The sequence below is a fragment of the Bactrocera latifrons genome, unplaced genomic scaffold (assembly GCF_001853355.1).
Source record: "Bactrocera latifrons isolate USDA-ARS-PBARC rearing strain unplaced genomic scaffold, ASM185335v1 scaffold_670, whole genome shotgun sequence".
Classification (NCBI taxonomy): Eukaryota; Metazoa; Arthropoda; class Insecta; order Diptera; family Tephritidae; genus Bactrocera; species Bactrocera latifrons.
Window position 1 is genome coordinate 42884 of NW_017537346.1, and position 22778 is coordinate 65661.

Consider the following 22778-nt stretch of genomic DNA (forward strand, 5'->3'; position numbering starts at 1 on the left):
TGAAATCGGTTCACAACCACATTCTTCCAATATAACGCTATTTTGAATTCCATCTGATGCCTTCTCTGTATAATATATACATTATTATCCAATGATGATAGCGGAATAAAACTTTACACACATACGGTATTTGAGCTGAGGTATCCCTTGTGGTAAAATTGTCGTGAGCGGACTATGACTTTTCAAGGTCCCTGATATCGAATACGAAGAACTCAGTGCCTAACCTAACCTAACCTAATTTTTCACCGAAGATATCGGTAAATCAATTCAGTTAAAATAAATGAAAATACAATTGAATACTCAAAGTACACAAATTGATATAATCTAATTAATTTTACAGCAAAATAAAAAAATTATGTAAATGACGGATAATGAAATCTCGATTATCACTTTATCATGCGAGAGTAYAAAATGTTCGGTGACACCCTAACTCAGCTCTTCATTACTTCTTTTTCAAGAAAATGACAATATTTAAAATTATATTACAAAAGTAGTTCTCGGAGTCTTTTAAAAATGCATGAAAGAAGTACTTTCGATCTCATTTTACTGTTTGGTTATCATATATTCTTCTTTCTTTTTTTTTTGCATAAGTGATTTTTTAATTTACAAATCTGCAGCTTTATTCATATTAATGGATTTTTTCTCATAATGAAAATACATACTGTGAGTATTTTCATATTTCTTGATTATGACTATGGTGAGATGTCGAATCATATACTGATTTATTTTAGTAAAGCATGTGTCTGTCAATAAAAATATTATTCCACATTGTAATTAGGTCAATCCTTATAACGCCTTTTTATTGATCCATTTCAATACTTTTAAAGATATTCTCTAAAATTTAACGGATATTGCATTTGAATTTTGAATAAGTTAATGAATGAAATTGAAGATAGAACTATCAGCATCTTATTACTATTTTATGCTCAGTTCAGTTTATGTACAAACTCTCTTCTGTAGTACTCTCGAGAATAACTATRGCCTCATCAATTTYTAGATAGCAATCTRAAACCAAATWTAGCTCCGCCAGCGCAGTCMAATTTATTTAARTATATAWTTTTATTTTTTGAAATACGTCTTCTTCGTCAGACTTAGCATTTCATGATAGTTTATCATTTTGTCAAAATACCAGTATAAAACATAAAGATTGCTTTTCAAAGAATGTAGGCCTGTTGAAATCCAAAATTAAATTTAAGTTCAGATATTAAAAACGCGAAAATCTGACCTCTTGTTTCCCACTCTCTTTTTAMTCAAGACAAAATTTCAACTTTTGATGAAAAAAAAGTATTATTTCACCATTTCTGCACTTTCAAAAGGCTGTGTGAAAAGTTTCAGAGTTATTTATGTTAAAATAGGCAATTATGTCCTTTAACATAAAGCTTGAGAAAATTTTTCGACTAAAAATGCCAACGTGCATCACAAAGTACTCTACTACAAACCGTCAACCGGACACCAGTGCGTATGAGTAACGTGGCGGATGAGCAAACCATGCCGTTTACATATTGAATTTTCCCCATCATCCATCCAACTAAAGATTGCAGCAACTTTTTTACGTATAACAGCTGATCGACCAAAAAATATTATTATTTTATTATTGGGCAGACGGACACTATGTATATACATATATATTATGCACATTTGTRTATGAAAGCACTCAATCGACCGGCCAACACATTCACATCGAAAATGTAATTACTGCCTGTGCTCATATGCAATTAACAGCCAAAGTTTCAGGACGTGGTTCCTTCTTGCATTGCAGTGGAGTGTGCGCCGGCCATACCACGCCAATAATGATTCAATTAATTTTCGTTCAACACACATACGTAGGCTTGTTTTTGCAAYGCTCTCCACGAGACAATTAAATAAAAGTTGCATATTAAATTCCTTTAAAGACCCTTTTTCGCGCACAATGGAGATATRTGCATGCGATTACAGCAACAATACTGTGAATGAAGCGTGTGTTTATGGAGTTCGCGTTGCGTGGAATTTTCATACTTAAAAATCGGGAGATCGGCAACAATTGTGTAATGTTGCGGTTAAGCATTGATGCCCACACCAAGGAGAGTATTTTCATCAAATTTCTGCAAAATGACTTAAAGCAGCGCTGGGAAACGAGCAGCCTGCGCATATTATGCCTTTTATGCTTTTAATGTTTTTTCGGTTTTCACGCGTGCCTGAGCTTCTGTTTCCGCTATTGAATTTTTCGTCTTCATCTTCTTTTGCATTTTGCTTTTGCCAACCAACAGTGTAGAGGCCAATAAATGTTTCAGCGCCATGTTTGGAAGAAAGGCACGCAAACCCCTTTAATAAAGTTGAAAGGCAATGTCAGTATGACAAAAAGAGGTYGAAAAGTCCGCACAAAGGCCAACAGAGAAAGGGCGAATGAGCCTTATGGTGGCAAGGAAAAGCGCTGAAGCGTTTTAGTGCTTTTGTTGCAGCTGTCAAAGAATATCATAATAAGCGTTATTATTGTTTTTATTATTTTTATTTCTTATTTTTGCACATTTATTATTAAGGCGGTTGTTGGGCGCTGGTTTGCATTTAAAATCTTAATTTGTTTTCAGTGTTGGCTTTTAGTGTAGCTTTTTTTTTAATATATATATTAATTGTGGATTAAAAATGGGTTAACCAGTGCAAAACAAACACGTTCAAGCGAATATATAAAATTTGAAAATACAATAGCAGAGTTTTTGTAAACAAACGGTGMTCCTATTTAGTATCCTCGAGTATATTCTGTACCGAAATCTTAACCAAAAGAATATAGAATATTATAGCACAATATTTTTTATACTTATCGCAGTTATATACTTCTGATTAGTTAAAATTCTATAGCTTATCGAGCGTGTTTACTAAGTGACTTATGTGGTTACTATTCTAGATAAAACAGAATGCATTTATTCCTCGAAAAAGTAATAAACATGCACTAAATAGTAGTGTCCATTCGCCCTTTGGAAACTAATCCTTTTGTCGCTAGTACAVGTGTTACTATAGTCAACAAGAAAACCTATAGGAACTTGATAAAACTCTTCATGACAAGATATTTAGGACGTTGTCTCACATCTTCAGTATTGACAGGAGATCAGCAATTTCATTACTTAAGAACTAGGTTGTGCTAATAATAGAAATACTTAGACAAAAGCATAATTGGAATAGGGCGAGAGGCACCAGCGAAATCAGACCAGAAAATTTTATTAAGACTGAGAATAATAATCTTAAAAAAAGCAAAAAAAAAAACGTTAGCTTCGGTAGCCTAGATGCTATAGTACTCTTCAGAAACACAAAAAGTTCCTTACAATAATTTTGATCAGTCAGTTGTCTTAGACAATTATCCATGGCAAGTTTCTTGAGGACATTTCGTCAAGTGAAAAATTTTTCCACACAAACACTTGATTCCGATTTTTCAGTTCGTATGACCGCTAAATGTCATAGTAGTTCGATATCAGCTTCTTGGAGAGAAAACGACGTGTGCAAAATTTCAKATCGGTATCTCAAAAATGATGCATATATACAGACAAACGTACAGMTGATCAGATGGACAAGATTAAATCGACTCCGCTCACCATGCTGATAATTTATATTTATTTTTATTTGGTATCCGACGTTTTCTTCAGGGTATTAGAAACTTAGGCCCTGTTCTGGGTATAAAAATTATTCAACGGAAAAGGTATATAAATATCGAATCTCACATAACTTTCAATAGTTCTTAATTTCTTCGAGACCCTATCGCTCATTTAAGCTCAGAACTTCTTGAACGAGGCGTATATTTTTAATAAATTAATTTTAATTTTTTTTTTATATGTAATTGTAATTTTATCATTCTGATTTCGTGATAAAAAACCTCACAAGTTGTAATAAATGCATTGGTTTGAGCACGAATGTAAGAGTACTTGTTATTCTGCCATTATAGGACACACTTAGTGCCTATGATGTTGCAGCCTTCATATCGCTTTTCTTGATAAAGTTAAAGAATCGAAAATTCGAGAAGCTATGATCGATAATACAAAATAGATAGGGCCTCTATATAACAAATTCACACAACAAAAACTGCTCTCTCCAAACCAATTTTACACACATAGACGGCTCCACATTAAAGCATTTTTTCACTCAATGTCTGAAAATGTCATAACGCAAACACATTTATACTCTTGGGCAGACACTAAAATTGCCTTAATTTAATACACAATATAAATAAATTGCAACAAAAACCAAAAGAGTGCAACAAAAAAGCCATCGAAAAAATGTGTTTAACTTTTTCACAACCGACCGACATGACATTAGCAAAAAAAATAACATTTTACGAGCGCAACACAAAGGTTGGCTTGACCCTTTTCGCCAAACACTGACGCAACAACAAGCGGCCACTAAATGATTTACCTGCTTGCCACACACGCCACCTGACAGACATACTCGTACACAGACACATTTTTTATTGCTACACATTATATTTACAAGCGAACACAGCCACACACACTTATTTGTACATAACGGTTGCAATTTTTTCACTGGAATTTCCATTTTTGCTTGTGTTTTAGGAAAATGCTGATATTGCTGCCGCTGTTGRCTGTGTTGTTTAACGGTCTCACAACAGCGCATGTGGAGGCGAATTTAAGCTTGGAATTTAGGGCTACAAAGGTGAGTCAGCAAGCAAATTTTATTCACTTCCGCATGAAATTTGTGCCACAAAAAGTAAATTATGTAAAGAAATATAAAGGGAGCAGCTGAAAAAGCGCTTGGTTATATATATATGTGTGTGTGTGTTTGAGTGATGTTTATTATGGCCTAGTAAGTTACAAAGTCAGCTTTTATAAAAATAAATGTGCTAATTTACTCTTTTTTCGTTTTTCATTTTATACGCTRCTTTCACTCGGCGCTTTCGGAATTTTCAACGCAGCTTTTGAGACAACACAATCCTGGTAAGTTACGAAAACTCCTATATATCATATATATATATATATATATATATATTTATGGTATTTATATATTTATTTATTTGCTTATGAAAAGCTTGATACACATATATATTTATATTTAATAATCAAAGGATTTACTCAAATATACAAAAAAAGGTATGACTAAATCATTAATTTGAAGATTATAACTTGAAACTAATCCAGCTTAAAGCAAATGAAGATATTATATAGAAATATATATAGGCTTGGTTAGGTTAGTCTGGTGCCATTATATAGCTCATGAGAATTATCATTCAAAATGCCAGCGTTTGACGCGAGTTTAAATGGGTTCTGCGACCTCACTATCGCTACCTCTTCCAGTTTCTCATACAGAGTGGCCCCAAATGCTTGAAGCAATGCTTTGCTAATGCAAGGCAAGTGCACAAGATATGCTCTATTGTTTCCCTGATAYTTTTCCCTTGATATTTGCTGCAGTTTGCGCGATCTGTCAGAACTATTCTGAATTCTTGAATTTTGATTTCAGTCAAGTTCTTACAAAACTTTCTATGGGAAACGAGGTTATGGACTTGATTGCTACTTGGTTGCTTACGTAGATGTTAACTTTGGAGTTTCTACTGATAGATAAGAGGCTGGATCTGCGACTTTCTCAATTTATTGCTACTGAGTTTGAAAAATACTGCTGTGATCCGGCAGCTTAACAGGCTGCCTTATGTCTAGTTTTGCAAAGAGTATTCTAATAAAAACTCCGTTCTCTTTTTTCCGAAATTTCTTTAAATTCTTATATGAAGACATCCAAACCAACTACTTTTCCAGCAGCAATTTGGGATCTCATATGCTTGTAAAGCTAACAATCTGACAATGAAGAACACCGTGGTCCCACTAACAGCATAATAGAAGCGGGTCGATACTCCTCTATCCCATGTGCTCTACTACTGGATAGCTAGGAGCATGGCCCAAGATAGATCGCAAGAGATCATTGAGCTCTTTACTCTTGGTATGGTTAGCCTCTGTCTAATTATGGGTGCTCTAACAGGCCCTTGCCCTATCGGCATCCATAGGGTTGAAAATTGTTGAAAATAAACCAGATGGAAACATTTTGATTGCCCAGCTTTTGTGAGATCAAGACATAAATGTCTGAGAGCTCATACCTCAATATATATGCCCTAGCGGTGGAAATAGAAGCTAAAATGACAAAATTTCTATTGACCAATTAACAGACCGATTACAACACTACATTCAGTAGTCTAAAGGCAATCTCTATTTCAGCCTAATGTGTATGTTTATGTATATAATTTTTTTCTGCTGATTTTCTTGTGGTACTTTTTATCTAACATATATAATTTCTTCTAACCTTTAAGTTAAAATTCGGGTAAATAACTTAATGAATATATTCGACCAACAGTAGACACCTCTCAAAAAGATCAATAGTCATGTTGTTTTGWTAAGCTCTTCACCGAACCTTCGCTTTCTTTCCCACTTCCGTCGKTCCCCTAGACATATAGATTTAGCTAAACAACTCAACACCAGCGCATAGACATTCCAAGAGCACCAATAATGGCACTCAATGCCAATGTAATTCACTTCAACATACTCGTTTTCATATTCCGCATCCGCATATTTTGGATAGTTGCACACGAAAAAATTTCGGCAGCATTTTTACTTTTAGGAGGCAATGCAAAACATTGAAACTAAATATAACAGTGAGCTCGGCAGTGCTGTTGCCGAGGTATATATTTATTTTTTTGGTAGCAAAAGTATAGCAGCAATCAGCGTTGCTTTCAGCTAGAGATTTAGACTTGAGCCTTGACCTGAATTGAGAGCGTACGCGAGCTGAGCAACAGCCCACCGGAAGGGGAACGCCCTTACCCAGCTCAAATGCTCGAGTATCGTGTTCATAAATTCAAATATTTTTTGAGGCAAAGTAAATGCAATTCAACTTGCTTAGTTGCATTTGATGTTTAGGGAAGTTTTTGGGGAAAAAGTTTCCAATTTCGGTTATGTAAACTTGGTGCGCGCTCACTTCATACACACAAAAACCCAGGAATGTGAGGTATGAAATACTAACATTTTAAATATGGAAAGCTAAGATTTTTGTGCCGAATTCGTGGATTTTCAGCAACATTTGGTATATCTACATGTGTGTAGCTGCGTAATGAGTAGTTATGAGTTTAATTGCCATTTGCTTTCGCCACGTTAGATGCTTCGTCAGACATCCACTCTACCTAGCTATCCGGCAGTTCATTTGTGTGTGCGCTAGTTAATAGAAGACTATTATTTTATAAGAATTCACAATGTTTTAGGTCTTTTGATTCTCGGGGAATACATTCATGCGTGAGTAAATCCACAAAGGTCGCCGCAAGTATAGGTAAGATGTTGCTCATACGCCCTAGTGGTCTTCAATATAGGTTAATTAGAAATACTTAAATTTGGTCACATGCACAAGTAACATATTAATTTTTTACATACATAGAATTATTGCATTTTTTATTATTTTTTTTTTTAATGTTTCATTAAACTACACAATTTTCAGCTCATCGGGCAACATTTTTTCGTTTAAAGAAATAATATAACATTTATAATATGCATAAAATATATWAAAATATAACACCGTGATACTTAAAATATAAACTGCCCACAATCAGTGTCATGTATTAACAAATAAATACCAAATAAACGAAAATAGTTGACGAGACAGCTATAATTTTATTATAGCCGCGAACAGTACTCGTAAAAATATTTATGACATTTATGATGGAGAAAAACAGCAATAAATCACGTTTTATTATAAGAAATATAAATATTTACGGTTTCACGCTCGTCAGCGAATTTATATAATAATAAAAGCCATGTAATTTCTGACCGTGGTTGCAACAAAGTTCTTTTATTGCCGCAGAAATCAAGCATATTGCAACTTTAGTGAGAGTTATAATTTCAAATATTTGTTTTGGCGCGGAACGTGCCAYTTGTGCTTCAGCAAACACGTGTGACGTCTGCAAGAATAGCTTGGTTTTGCAAGAGAAATCATATATGGTTTTTTTTGAGACAGAGAAGCTATCAAATTTTTGTACTGTTATAATTTGGAAACGGTTTYGCGAAAGTAGAATTAGTAAAAGCACACTTTCTGAATGTAAATATAGTTTTTGAAATTCCAGTCCATAGAAAAGTGTGTACTCAAAACCAATTTAATTGCATTTATAATTTATACGAAATATTTATAATTTATACGATATTTGTAATCAATTTTTTTCTTATATGCATTTAATATATATCTAAATTTTTCTCTGTGTCTATTTATGTTAACCGCATTGAAATTCTATGGACCAATATATACCGATTTACATTTTTCCTGTTTAACTTCRCTGTCGCGTATATTTGTCTAGTTAACTTGCGACTTGTTAAACGCATGACTAGACACGGCATTACCGTTATTTGCATATGAGGCAACTTACTTATAAACTTAAATATTTTTGCATTCCTTCTTCACATCTTTGTCTCAACTTGTCAACACCGCTGCAGCACTTTTTCAGTTATTTCTTTCATTTTTCGTAAGTACGTTGACGAGTTTTTTTTAATATTCATTTCTCACTTCCTTTATTTATTCATTTTTCTACTCTACTTRATTACTCCCATGTTCGGTGTATTTCTTATTTCTTTTTTTACATGCTTCGCAGGAACTTAATTGTCAAATAAATCACAAATCCGTAAAAGAACAGTTATTAATGGAGAAAGAAACTGAGCAAAGCTTGTGTATATTTAACAGTTATAGTTTGCGGTTATATATGCCTTTCGACAAGTTTTTACTATGAAATTATATATATCATTCGGAGAATATGAAGACTTCTCACTAAGACCTACTTTTATCTGTATCTTACAACCTTTAAGAACCAATCGCTTTGTCCAAACTACAATCATTTAACAAGTAAGATATAAGTCTCTAATCTAAAATCCACAGTTTTGCAAGAAGTTTGTAACAGCCAGAAGGAAACGTCTGAGACATATAGAAATTATAAAAATGCCGAGCTAAGTCCGTTTAGCCATGTTCATTTGTCTATCTGGCCATCTGTATGTATATTCGCAAACCATTTCCCTTTGAAGGTATCAATCTGAAGCTTTGCACCAGCCGTTTTCTCCACATGAAGTTGTTCATTTTTCGRAATCGTCGATTTCGGAGCACTATAATATTAGCTATACCAAAACATCAGCTATACCAAAAGATCGATCAGAAACAAGTACTTGTATRKAAAACATTTCATTTGGYGAAAATTTGCAAGGATTATTATCCAAGTCAACCATACAATTTGCCAACTATTAGTTCAAATCGGTCCACTACAGCATATAGATGTTATAAAACTGACTACGCAAAATGAAAATGAATMTTCTGTATACCCCTTCTTCCTAAAAGGAATCAAGTTGTACACAATCAATTTATAAACATAGTTCCAAAATTCCTTATACAAATTCTAAATTTTTAGATCACCATAATTGTATGTACGTATGTATAAGAGCTAAGTCTTCAAATAAACCATCCTGCTGTCCAACTCAAATAATTACGCAAAATTAATGCATAAATACAGCATAAATCGCTTCAAAAATCACCAGCAATTCATCCATGTATCATCGAACAAATTTCCTATTAACTCAGTGTACATYATTCAAATCTTATTCAATATCCTTGAAATCAATGCCAATCAAATATGTAATCATCTTGACTTCGCGAGTGTGTTGACATTTGTGAAGAGGATTATGATTGTAATCACTTTTCACCAATACACGCACAAGCTTGTCTAACTGTGACAGCAAATATATTTTCATGCAAAATCCAGAGTGTGTAGGTGTGTGTGTGGGTTGAAAGACGAACAGACATATTAAGTCATCTGCTGACCACGAGTTGTCCGCAGGCAATAAGAACTGACGTCGTTAAGCAACACAGAGATCAAGCAGAGTCAAGTRTATGGATTAAAACTAGCACGAGTGAAAGGATAATATTATCTTTCTTTGAAATTTTCATAAATAAATTGATTTCAAGAACTGCAGAGTTCAACAGCCGAAGGTGGGGATAGAGTGTAAGAAGGAAAAAGCAGCTCGATGTTTTGCATTTAAGGAAAATAATAATATTAATAAAGCTCTTGATAGTAGGAATGTAGGTGCTGGAGATATTTCAAAATATATATAAGTGTCTGTATATATTTGTATATTATGCATTTGGTGTATGTTTGTGTATTCTCATGCTCAAATTGTAAGGGTCAAGTAATCGAATTGCATATGGAAACTGCTGAGCTCCGCAGTACTACTCACTGCGGCTGCAAATATTAAAATGTACACACAAATAGACCCTCTAGTGGATCCCTCTACTTATGTCTCCTTTAAGGGCTTTAGCAATATTTGCTTATGCTGATCAGCTAAAAATATTTACATTTTAACAAAATTTTGATTTGGGTGAAGTAAGCTCAGTTTGATAGTCTGACAGCGGCAGCAGCAGCTAAGCAAGCAGCCAAGATAAGCCAATGCAAAATGCATAAATTAAAATGCAAAGTCGCAACAGAAAATTGTCGAATTAGCTAAGCAAAACAAAACATAATTCTTCCCCCACCCACCATTATGGCTCTGACACGCACACATAAACCATAAAGTGAAATACGTGCATCCTAGAAGTATGCTGCGCCAACAAGACAGCACACGCAGACGGCAACTGCAAGTTGTTGCTTAGTTCGTCGTGCTTGGTTGTTGTTGCTCTATGCTTGTGARGCAAAGTGAAGAGTAATGAAAATACATAATTTATTTGCTGAATATTTTATTGCAACAACGCAGAAAGGGTCAAATGTTTACTCGACCGTACTTAGAGGGGAAGCTAGCAGTGTATTAGAAGGGAGAGTATTGTATAAACGCGATCATATTTCTTTCAAGTGCACATATATACGAGTTTAAATGTTGTTTCGTTTATGAAAAATATTTACGAGATTTTAGTTAGCAGCAATGGCTTACACATGTGTGTAAATTAGCTGCAGTGATTGCCGATGTCCTCACTAGTGTTAAGTCAAACAGTTTGGCTATAGATCAATACATGATTTTTTTCTTAAATGTAAACGAATCCCAAGCAGGGTAGCAACATTTTAATTACTTTTTCTTATTTCTTTAATGTAATCTCAAATATCTTGCTTAAAAATCTCAGATACCGGTTAAAATATTTAAAATATTTCCTTTATTCCAAATATCGAAATGAAAAATTTGTCCCAAAAATAAATTCCCAAATTCTAAATCCCAAAAATTAGACATAAGAAATTTTAATTCCAATTTTTTTTCTAAATTTTTATTTATTTATTTTTTTTTTCAAAATTGGAATTAAAAATAGAAAACTTATTCTTTAATCCAAAAATGTTAGAGTAAACAATTCGAAGCCCTGGCACCAAATTTCAAAACTCAAAGAAAATCTCAGTTTCGAATATACATTTTTGAAGCTACATGGGCAGCACTTATGTGCTTGCTGTCAAACCAGCTTCCGTTTTATCTCTCTCTTCGATAAAGGAATTCGACCGCATAACACGTCTTTCAGTTCAATCCGCATAAATACAATTCAACTTCCGCGAACGTTATTAAACATCAACATATTTTGGTACATTTATTTTTTTATATTATTTTTTTTTTTTTTTTTTTTTTTTTTTTTTTTTTTTTTTGTAATTCCAGAAGTCTTGAATAAAAGCTCCAAATACCAGATTGAGACATTGAATTAAAATTTTTAATTCCATATATTTGATTCAAATGTAACAAAGAACTTTTAATCCCAAAAAATGATATGTTCGATATAAATTTTGCCAAAAATAATTTCGTCCCAAAAATCGAAAATAAATTCAATTTTCAATTTAAATTTTTCCGAAAAGATTCAATTTTAAATTCTTTCCAAAAACGGATTGAAAAAATAAAAAAGAATTTTGGAAACAASCTAAAATTTCAATTTAAAATTTTCCTGAAACGTATTCGAAAATATTGTAATCAAATCTATCTAATCTCGATTAACTTTTTCCAAAATTTTAAAGTTAACAAATTTGCGAACCTCATCACAACTGGATACAAGTAAATTAACTTTAAAGTTTTACGAACCTAAATGYAGGCAATATTTCATTATTATTTTTGCAACAACCAGGAAAAAATTACTTCTTGAAGCAATTGGCKCTGGACAAGCTCTACAGGATTACACGTTTTCTTAATTTGCTTACCTTCGTGTCACTAAAGGCACACATTCACTTTAACGGTTATACGTGCAAAGTACACCAGTTTAGATCCAAGCTAGTCCAATGCCATCAGAGAAAGGTATGCAAAGTAGCAATTCTTCGACAACTCAGATGAATTTTCTTTGCCTTTTTTACCCTAAATCAATGGGAATACTTTCAAATATTTTCCCCCGTATTCTATGCACACTTTCCTCCACAACTTTTAGCAAGAAATGGAATATTTGAAAGAATAACTTTTGGTCGCCTACAAATAATATTTCTGATGCGCATCCACTCARTCACCATCTTCATCGTCATGGTCATGAATGTACCGTAAACCACAAAACTCTAAATAATATTAATAACAACTTTCATAAATTGTCTAAGTTAAAAGTCAAATTGTAAAGTGCACTCTTTAGTGTCCAGGCGCACGTGACCGAAGAAGCTGCTACGAAAGCATGTAATGGAAAAGTTTGTGAGAACAATTGAAACTGCGGAGCATCGGTGCAATAAGCGGCGGCCAGCAACAAAGCAACCTTTGCGAATATGCAAGCACATGAGTACRACACATGCAGACACACATAAACAAACACATTCATATATACTATAGGCGTACGAGTATGTGACTTCATAAGAGACACGCATGAATACCTTTGAGGCGCAAAACTTTCGTGCTGCAGCAGGAAGATGCTTGTTAAAGTTGTTGAACAAATTCGTGTGATATTTTAGCAATAGATCAATGTGTAGTAATGTGAAATATATAATTTTAATAGATTTGAAAAGTTTGAGTATAGAAAGTAAATTAAAGCTTAGTAMATGSAATCGTTATTAAAACTCAYATTTGTGATATTTAAAAARTTACAAAATAATTTCTTGGCAGTTGTTATTGTCATTGTAGTACKGCATGATATTGGGTAGTCGAAAAAGTCTTTTCGTRTTTCTAATCGAACTTCAACTTTWTTTTATATGYTATGATACAATGATACAAGATACGAAAAGACTTTTTCGACTTCCCAATATTTTGCAGATTTTTCTCATTACTTAAGCTCGATTTGGAGTTTTSAAGGAACTTGAGAATTTTTTTCGATAAAATCGTTAAAACATATTCCGCTTGCGTAGATTGTGGTAAAAGTGGCATATGACACGGATATATTTGTTTTATGAATTTTAATCCAACAACCCTTTTATAGATTCCTATTTTATAAATATTTCACACTCTAAAATGARTAAGAAGCAAACATTTATTTTCAAAGTTACTCATACGCACTGCACCCACATGAAAATGTTTAACCAGAAAAGCGTGTTCAGGCCCGTTCGGTTAGTTAAAAGTACTCGTGACTTATTTACATAAAAGCAAGTCCGTTATCTTTAAATGCCTTGCATGTTTCGTAGTGTTTTTGAGTGCCAATAAGTGCTGCCTACACTTTAAACAAAATGTTAATATATATGTAAGTAGGCAGCTATTTGCTAGCGCATGTGTATAAAAGACCTTCTACATACATTAATATTAAGTTGTGAAAAAATGTACCCACATAACTACACATAAATAACTGTACYTTTAAAAGACTGCTTTTTGCACCGGATATATGCGGCAGCCATACGAGGCTCGAGTGGTTGAATATTTTCCTTTCTCTTCTCGTTTATTATTTTTTTGTTTTGTACAGTTACCTCAATGTACTCACCACTCATGATGGGCATGACATGTCAATGTCAACGGAAGTCTATTTGTGTAATAGTGTAAGTGGCAGCCAGCCAAGCAGGCAGTAAGTCAACTAGCCAGAACAAGTAGTGAACTAAAGCTTAGACAAAAAGCGAAGGCGAAAAATCAACTCGAAAACTTATGTGAAACTGCATGCACGGCATGGCATGAGTGGAATAGAGAAAGATGGAAATGGTTAAGAAAAAAATATGAAATGCCAATAAGGTAATGGTTGAGTGAAGCCACGAGTATGAGGAACTCATACGGAGCACATATTTCTGTCTGCTTGGCACAGAAAATGGGAGGGTAGCATGCCGTGTCAGTTATACTTATATATGATACGTGTATTAGGATAGATGTGAGAAGCCAGCCRAAAAGGATAATGGCTTCGCTTGGTGTAAAGTTAAAAAGGTTTTCTGCTTAATACTTAAAACTACGTTATTTTCACTTTGGGTTTATAAAAACAAATAGCGGGTGTTCGTAATGCTGGCTATAATAATAATAATGCGAGTGGGTTGGCATATTTTGTGTTGCAATACTAGCATTCCCTTCTAATTTCTGATTTGGGATATTATGTGGAAATAATAAGTACTTAGGAGTTTGAAAATTGACAAAAAATATGAATTATTAGAAATGAAAACATATAAACTTAACTGAACCAAGTAATTATTATTATTTTTATTATTACTATTTTGAAAATATTTTGTTTTTTGTGTTTTGTTAAAAATCACAAAAGTTATTATTATTATTATTTTTTTTTTTTTTTTGTTTTTGTTCATAATCGAATTTTTGAAATTACAGTACTATAGTCACAATTAATAATACTAAAACATTTTTTCTCACTTTGTACACTAAGATCTTCAGTTCAATACATTAGACTAGATTTCACGCAAAATGCCCTACAATTTCCTATGGATCCTTTGAATTCGGAATCCTTTAGCGGCCTCTCACGCTCTCTTAAAAGCACTACCAAGTACAATCTCATATCAAAACTATTTTTACTTAAAAGCAAATGCATATAGATTTTGAAGTAATAATATTTTACCTTGACATATTGCCAACCATATACACCGATAAATATACACGTGTGTATGTGTGCGGTGTGTCTGTGAAAGCACCGCAAATGGCAGAAAGAAAGCGAAAWAGAATAAAACCGACAAAAACAAGAAAGGTGAAAGTAATTGGTTAGAAAAGACCTTTGGCATGCATTTGGAAAATTGCACATTTGTTGAAGTAAGCGTTAAGCTATGCCATTGCACACACACACACACACACCCACATGCGCATCTAAAAGTCTCAGTTTTTGTGTATACCATAGCGTGTGGAAGAGCAGTGAGCAGGCGAAGGTGTCGGCAAATGTCGCTTTGACCGGCAATGACAAGCGCATGCGAGAATATTGCAGATTGCGCAATGTAAGTGCCTGCACACGCACACATGCACACACATGTGAGTGAGTGAATGTGATGTGCATAGAGTTGAATGTATTTCATGCTGCACATTAGTTACGCATACGCCCTGTCGACTGTTGAAATGGCAAACCAAATAAACCAAATTTATGGGCATTAGCGTAATGAGATTTTCAGCTATTCAATTTCGCAAAGCATAATGGTAAAATGGCAAATTATTGATTATACGTGCAAAATGACAAATACACAGAGCCGGACCTGGTGGTGTCGCGTCATATGACAAATATTACGCTCATGGAGGTGAGTAGGTATATGAAAGTATTCTCGTTTCAAGTGCTTTTTTTAATTTCTGAGTTGTTTCTGTATTAGTTATGCATAGGCTTAAACTATTTTCAATTTATTTTAATGATTTTCTCTTAGATTAATGCTGTTTGTTTCGGAATAAGTGACATAATTTTGAGAATTTTGCGGAAATTTAGCAAGCCTATTGAAAATTTGGCAGGGTAATGTATTCTCCAGCATTAGAGTTATAATTTTGCTTAATATACTATTTCCCCTGAGCGTGCTGCACTCCAACTCAACGCTATGAAATTATAAAATCACAGGCAGTGGTTACAACAAACAACCATTTACTCAACTTTATTCCATAATTTTTAAACAGTTTTTGTTGTTTTTCATTTTTTCAAAACACTAGTTGACTGTGTACATAAAGTGACAGGGTACTTAAAAAGTATTTAGTGTGACTTACACTTGTGCTTAATTAAACGCGCATTAAACTTTGACTAAAACAGAAAATGGAAAAAGTGCAAAATCTGCACAAAAGACAGAAAGCAGAAGGGGTGAATGCAGCACTGGCTAAAAAGCAGCCAACTTAAAGTCGCACATGTGTGTGTGTGTTTCAGAGTTAAGCAGCAGTTAAGCACTTGTACAGGAAAAGCTCGAAAAGTTTCAAACAGATTATAGCTAAATACATTTGCTTGCAACGGTAACTCAACGGTATGCACTTCTTTAATCCTATAACTCTAAATAGATTTAGGTGCTAATAAGTGAGCCAACTATGTCCGAATGGATAGATATTGCTTACAATAGCAGGCTCTAAACAGTAATCAGACTTGATAACGGCACAGAGAATTTGAAATTGACAGAGAAGCATTTACCTTTAGAAATTTTCTGCAGACTATATAATGCAAATATACTTCTTTGAAATAGAAATAATAATCTCACTTGAAAGTCAGAGACGCCTGTCTATAATATTAGCTCCATCCAATTAGCCGGAAACGTAAAAAGTATGGCAACCGGGAAGCTGCAAACAACAATAGACAGAAGGCTTTCGTTTGCTGAGCTCACAATGCTCGTTCCCATCCTGACTAATGTCTCTTCTTGCAAGCTCATCGGCTATAAAATTTTCGGCAACTCCTCTGTGGTCATGCTCTTTAGATAGAAGTGCTTGATGCCACCGCTTGTGAGGACATTCACACTACTGACAGTGAGCTCACAGTTCTCCTTGGTCTGCCAATCTCAAACAAGACTCATTGAAAGCTCCCGACAAGGACTGTAGCTCCAGCCTTTCCTTGAGCTTCAGTCCAATAGTTCAATGCGCCTCTTCTCCAGCGGCTGCGCCATACCCACATAGCTGTTGGAGATATATGCGCGGAGAAGACCCCGCGGTCCAAGTTTTCAGTGATACAATCAAAGTGAGAACATGGAACTAAGCAGTATGTTGAAGAGCAATAAAAAAAATTTAGATCAAATTATATCCTAATAAAATTACAAAGCCAAGTTCTCAGCTTTTAAGATGCCTTAAAGTTCTCATTTGTCGGTAGCGCCAAGATGGAATCACTCAGCTGCAGCTTCCATATAAACTGACCAATCAAACTAGGGATGCAATAACGTTATGCCGTATGCTCTAATAAATGCGCCTGAAGCATCTGATAGCTAAGGTTATGCCGAAATTAAGGTTTTTCTTGTTCAGTTGTTAAAATTTTTTTTGTATCTGGCAGTAAGCATCACATTCTTAGGTTTCAATAACTTTGTGTTTTATGCTTAGTACGAAGTAGTGTATATTTATAATTATTAAGTATTGGCATGTAGGTATTTAAAATAAATTATTCTAAAATGTGGCACTTAATGTGGCAAAAGTTTTGCACTGGCACAGTCTTCTGTGTACCTGTCTCTTATACACATCTAGATGTGTATAAGAGACAGGTACGAAGTAGTGTATATTTATAATTATTAAGTATTGGCATGTAGGTATTTAAAATAAATTATTCTAAAATGTGGCACTTAATGTGGCAAAAGTTTTGCACTGGCACAGTCTTCTGTGTACTGAGTACATAAATAAATAGAAAACTTTTTACTTACATACAAAGTATAGACACATCCAGAAAAATAAATATTATATATATAATATATGTATATTTAGTTCCTCTTGCAATTCTATTTTACTACATATACGAACATTTGAGCACTAAAACTAAAACAAACTCACTCCACACAACTCCCTTGACAGGGCGATGTGATAAATAATGGAGCACCGCTTGTGGGGCTCCAAGCCATGCGCAGCCAACTTACACATGTACGAATGGATAAATAAGGAAGCAGTGCAACAAAGACAACTGCCATACAATTTCAATCTATTTCGTTTCATTTGAGTTTAGCAACAAAGCAACAACACAACAACAATGCAGCAACAGTGGCCAACAGCTATTTGCGTTGGTTTGCCGATTCCTCTGTTGGCTTATGTTATCAAACACACTGGCAACACTGTAAACATAGTAAAGTTTTAAATCGAGCAAAATGCACACAAAATCAAAAAGGAAAAACAACAATATTTTCAATTGCATATATCTTCATTTGGTGCTATAAATTTCCTCAATTTTCTCTCTTCTTCTCTTTTTTTTTTCTCCCACTCAACAACTGGCCTGAATCGCCTGAACTGTGCCGCCCGCAACGCAATCGCATCAACGTCATCAACATATCAACACCATTTTTGCTGGCAACCCGACTTGTGGCCATYCTGTGTTTGTTGCAACATCTGTGCAACATGCTGCAGCTAACTGTACGGTTGGCAATACAACATATGCACATGGACAGACATTTAAATTGGATTGTAAAACACAGTGTGTCTGTGAGGTAAGTTGACAAAAGGAAGAGGTGGCGTAAGTGTACGAGAGATATGAGCGAGTTAAGCGCTCCGATGCAGTTGTAGTTGTACGACAAAGCGTTGTTGCACGTGCCAATTTTGGCCGCTCCGACACATGCTTAGTCGGGGCATATGTGCAAATTTATATATTTGTCTATTTGTGTTCAAATTTACTCAAACACACACACACATAAGCCTATACACTGTCCTTTATTTCCTACACTTCTTTCCATTTGCTTCTGCTTTTTCTTGTTTTGATTATTCTGTCTCTGATTTTTTATCTAACAATTTCYTCTACAAATAGATATATAAATTTTTTATTTTTATTTTGTATATAGTTTGTAAGGGCCCTGTAGGAAAAATCAACAGCCTCTAAGGAAGTATTCRCATCCTGGATTATTTGTACTTATTTAATTTATTAAGGGATTGTATACACTTATTCTTTAAAAAAGAAAGGCTTTCGACCGTACGAAGTTTGTAACACCCAAAAGGAAACATCGAAGGTTTGTCGCCTTCAAAGTAATCCCTATCAGATGTACTGCACTTGTGTCCCCATAAGCACTCYTTGGGATGGCTTTCAGCTCCTTCGACGAATTTTGCTTTATCTCTTCGATCGACTGAAAACGGGTTTATTTCCGATGATTGTCGACTTGTTTGCAAGTCAAATCCATAAACACATGGCTCATCGGCCGGATCGAAATTCGCACAATCAAGCATGTCCTAAGAGATCTATTAACGGTACTCTTTTTGAAAAAAAATGCCAGCTTTATCGCGTCGACTTGAAGAAGGAGGCGTTTCGTATTCGAAATATCCATCAAAATGTTCGAACGAACTCGCGAGATGTCGACCTCTCCCACCATCGTATGTCTTTAACGATGTCTCGACTGTATTTGAAGGCTTTGGGCCAATCGTWCTGTAGCCGTTTTCTAACATTCGAAACTTTGCACTTGTCCTTTTTTCACCAAGAAGCTACTCATTTGTGGAAACGACCAATATCGGCGCATTATGCCATATAGCTGCCGTACAAACTGAACAATCGGAATCAAGTACTTGGATTCTGGCTTTAGTTAACGTAAGTACGACCAGCTATCCCGTAGCAAGCTATATCGAAAAACCTACTAAAGTCGAAATAGCGAAAACTTGTCCTAAAAGGACACTTCTATGAAAACTACAAATAATTCGCCACTCTATTCATACAAGCATATGTTCCCAGTACACGAGTAATGAAAGTGCACACGTTTTTATATAGATATATGTACTTGTATGTGAAGTATTTTATGCCACACCGTCAATGCAACAAATGCCAAAGCGTATTAGAGTAAATTGAATTTATGTAGCAATAGGATTTACCTGGCATGATGAAATGAGGAGTTCGAGACGAAGCTTTGATAGAAAAAGTGCAGGCGAGTATTACAGGTGTATAACGCCATGGAAAATAAAATTGTATTCAATTGAGAAATGGTTAAATTCTATCAGGGTAATGAAAAAATACCAACCTAGCTGTATATGTACGTCCTTGGCGTTTGTGTCTGCTTTTGAGTGGCAATTTGAGCAGGCAACACGTTTCTAAATTGGCAAGCAATATTGCAACACGTGCGACAAGCAACGAAGGAACGAAGCAACTGCATTCAATAAATAAGAAACACAACAGTTCATTTGAATAAATAGTTATTTGACGGCCCGTGTGCTTGTGTATGAATCCATGCATATTGATGAGTTTATTTCTTGGAATTGCCACACATTAGACGGCCTGTCATTTAGCATTAGCAGCGGCACTTCCAGTATCAGATCGCTGTCAGCACACTTAGCATTGCTAAAGTAGAGGCCTGTGGACAGAGGCTGTTGTTAATGTTGTTGCTCGTGAACAGACATTTTCAATTAACTTGAAATTATATTTTGCCAACTGATTGCAAATTTCGATTAGCCACTCTGGCTGACCAATGAGATTCAGCAATTACCATTCATTCAGCCACATGCACATACATGCACATATATGTACGTCCTATTTTATTTTGAAAAATGTATTCGAATTCAGAGACGTTCTTGAATTAAACTTTTCATTTCTATACGACTGTTAACCGATACGTCTACCTGTTGACTAACAGATAAATGTCAAGCATTTTGTGTCATGTCTGTGAACAAGATTTCTTAATTATTAATCCTTGCATGCGAAACAACTGCTCTGAGCGCCTGAGTTTTTTTTCTGAGTTTTTTCAGCCATTTATGACTTCACCAAACTGCCGGCCAAATGTCCACCACCGCTTCGTTTTCATATCTCCACTTGTTTCGATGACTCAATGCAGCATTTCGGGGATAGCGCGCTGAATGTTATCTCGAAATCCTCGAGCATTACTGCTTGATCGGCGTAAAGTTTCGATTTAATATTCCACTAGATAAAATAATCTAGAGGTGTTAAACTTCATGATCCTGCCAGCCAATTAACGGAGCCATTTTTCGGATTTAAAGAGAACTTGACTCACCCCAATAACAAACTTTTTTTTTTCACGAAGACATTAAGCTAGAAATGGGTCTCACATGAGTAAACCATGTTTTGAAGTAGCAATCAAATAACATTATTCTTGAACAGTTTCTAGGGATTATATTAAAGTGAATCGTGACATTATGAAATGCCAAATCTTACTGAAAACACTGATAAAATTTAACATAAATCCGTGAACAGAAACGGCCGCCACGAGCTGTCAAAACCATCCGATTGAYAGACGCTGTTGTATATGCCTTGAATTATAACATATCCGCAACCACTGATTGTATATAATACTAAATTTGTCTCTCTGGACAACTTTTCCCAAATCTATATAGCATATGTGGCAGCGTATGTGGCAGCCACCGCACTTTCCTCTTAATTCTCCGGTGACTTTAACCCCCGCTGGCAATGCAGAATTTATATTTTTAATGTAATTCTCCTATTTACGCATTATACACGACTTATTTCCCATTTTTTCGCATTACACACAAAACATACTCATGCACACACATACACAAATTCATACGTAGCTGTTGTGTGCGCGTCCATTGCGAAATTTCTTTGTTTCAGCGCAAAGAGAATTTATTTATTTGCCTATACCCGCACTCGTAACCTTGTTTTTTCACTTTTTCCACTGTGCTTTTTCAACATTTCACTATTTTCTCATTACTGCCTGCGTGAGATAATTATTGTGTTTCCTTATTATTATTATTTCTCTTTGTTTTACATCCTGCAATTGCTTTCGTTCGTCTGCAGACTTTAAGAGCTTCCGTTGTTTTCCACTTTTGCAGAACGGACGTCATGCCTGCTCGTCGCTCTGTCCGAAGGAGCAATTGCCAGCGCCGGAGGACACGATTTCCTGCAGATCGCCTCGCCTGGTGGAGGTGCCGGAACACTGCTGTAAAATGTGGCTGTGTGAGAATCCCACAGCTGATGGTGAGTACTTTGTGGGTTGTGGAGGCAATGTTCATAGAAGGTGGTACATTGTAAAAAATTCTCTTTAGCTATGTTTGAAATTTAATCTCTTTTTAATATGGAAGTATGAAAATAAGTTTGTTTTGGCAAGCAGGGAGGAAAACCTGGCGAATTTAACCTAAACTTCTCTTTTAGAAGGTCCCACAATCAGAAAGTCAGTTATATGCTGAAAAAGAGTATATTAAATGTTATATTCAATGAGCCAGGAGCAAAGCGAAAAATAATATAGCAACGTCTAACATATTTGATCCCTCAAATCTACAAGGTAAATTTTTCTGAAAAAAAAAAACTTTTCAATAAAAATTGCTAAGGCATTCATATCATTGGCCAATCGATATATGAGGATATGTTAAAAACAATTTGTAAGGTATGGYTTTTGTTACCTGCATTGCACCAGATACTATCCCGTTCATAGCAATTACATGAAGAAAATGAATTAAATAAGAACTCTGACTTCATTCATTTGAAGAAAAATATATACTCAAAAAACTAAGCACTGCATGGCATACTTGGACTTTAAATATCAATGAGTAAATTCTCAGAATAATATCGTAGATAATTTTCGCCATATGAAAGAAACGAGAGAAACGCTCTGTAAAATACAGACCGAAATTTATTGTTTACTTTTAGCATAATCTAATACATAGGTAAGGTAAGGTTAAAAGAAAAACTCTATTACAATCTTCAATCCAATATCACAATCAGCCCGATCCATTGTGATACCTGAACATCTTTTATAATAATCATAAAGACCCTTATAACTCGACAAAGCTGTTCGTGCTTCCACCCAAGACGGCTAATATCGGTTTCGGCTCCTGGTTCGCAAACATCTCGGCAGTGAAAGTGTAGGACGCCATATTAGAGAAATATTAAGCACCTATGCTAAACTTAGCTACATTTACCTCTTATCAAACTTTTGTATAGACAAGCCTTCTTCTCAACTCACCAAACACAGT

The 22778-nt window shown here is 34.9% G+C and overlaps 1 protein-coding gene across 1 annotated transcript in view; it reads left to right on the plus strand.

Moving 5' to 3' along the window:
- LOC108975610 (bromodomain-containing protein DDB_G0280777) overlaps window positions 1–22778 on the plus strand; it is a 60353-nt gene that overhangs the window by 23308 nt on the left and 14267 nt on the right. The window contains exons 2-5 of the mRNA XM_018944210.1: window positions 4533–4632; window positions 4892–4913; window positions 18273–18352; window positions 21639–21783. Coding sequence (XP_018799755.1) covers window positions 4537–4632; window positions 4892–4913; window positions 18273–18352; window positions 21639–21783 — 343 coding nt within the window. The 5' untranslated portion in view covers window positions 4533–4536. The remainder of the gene's footprint in view (window positions 1–4532; window positions 4633–4891; window positions 4914–18272; window positions 18353–21638; window positions 21784–22778) is intronic.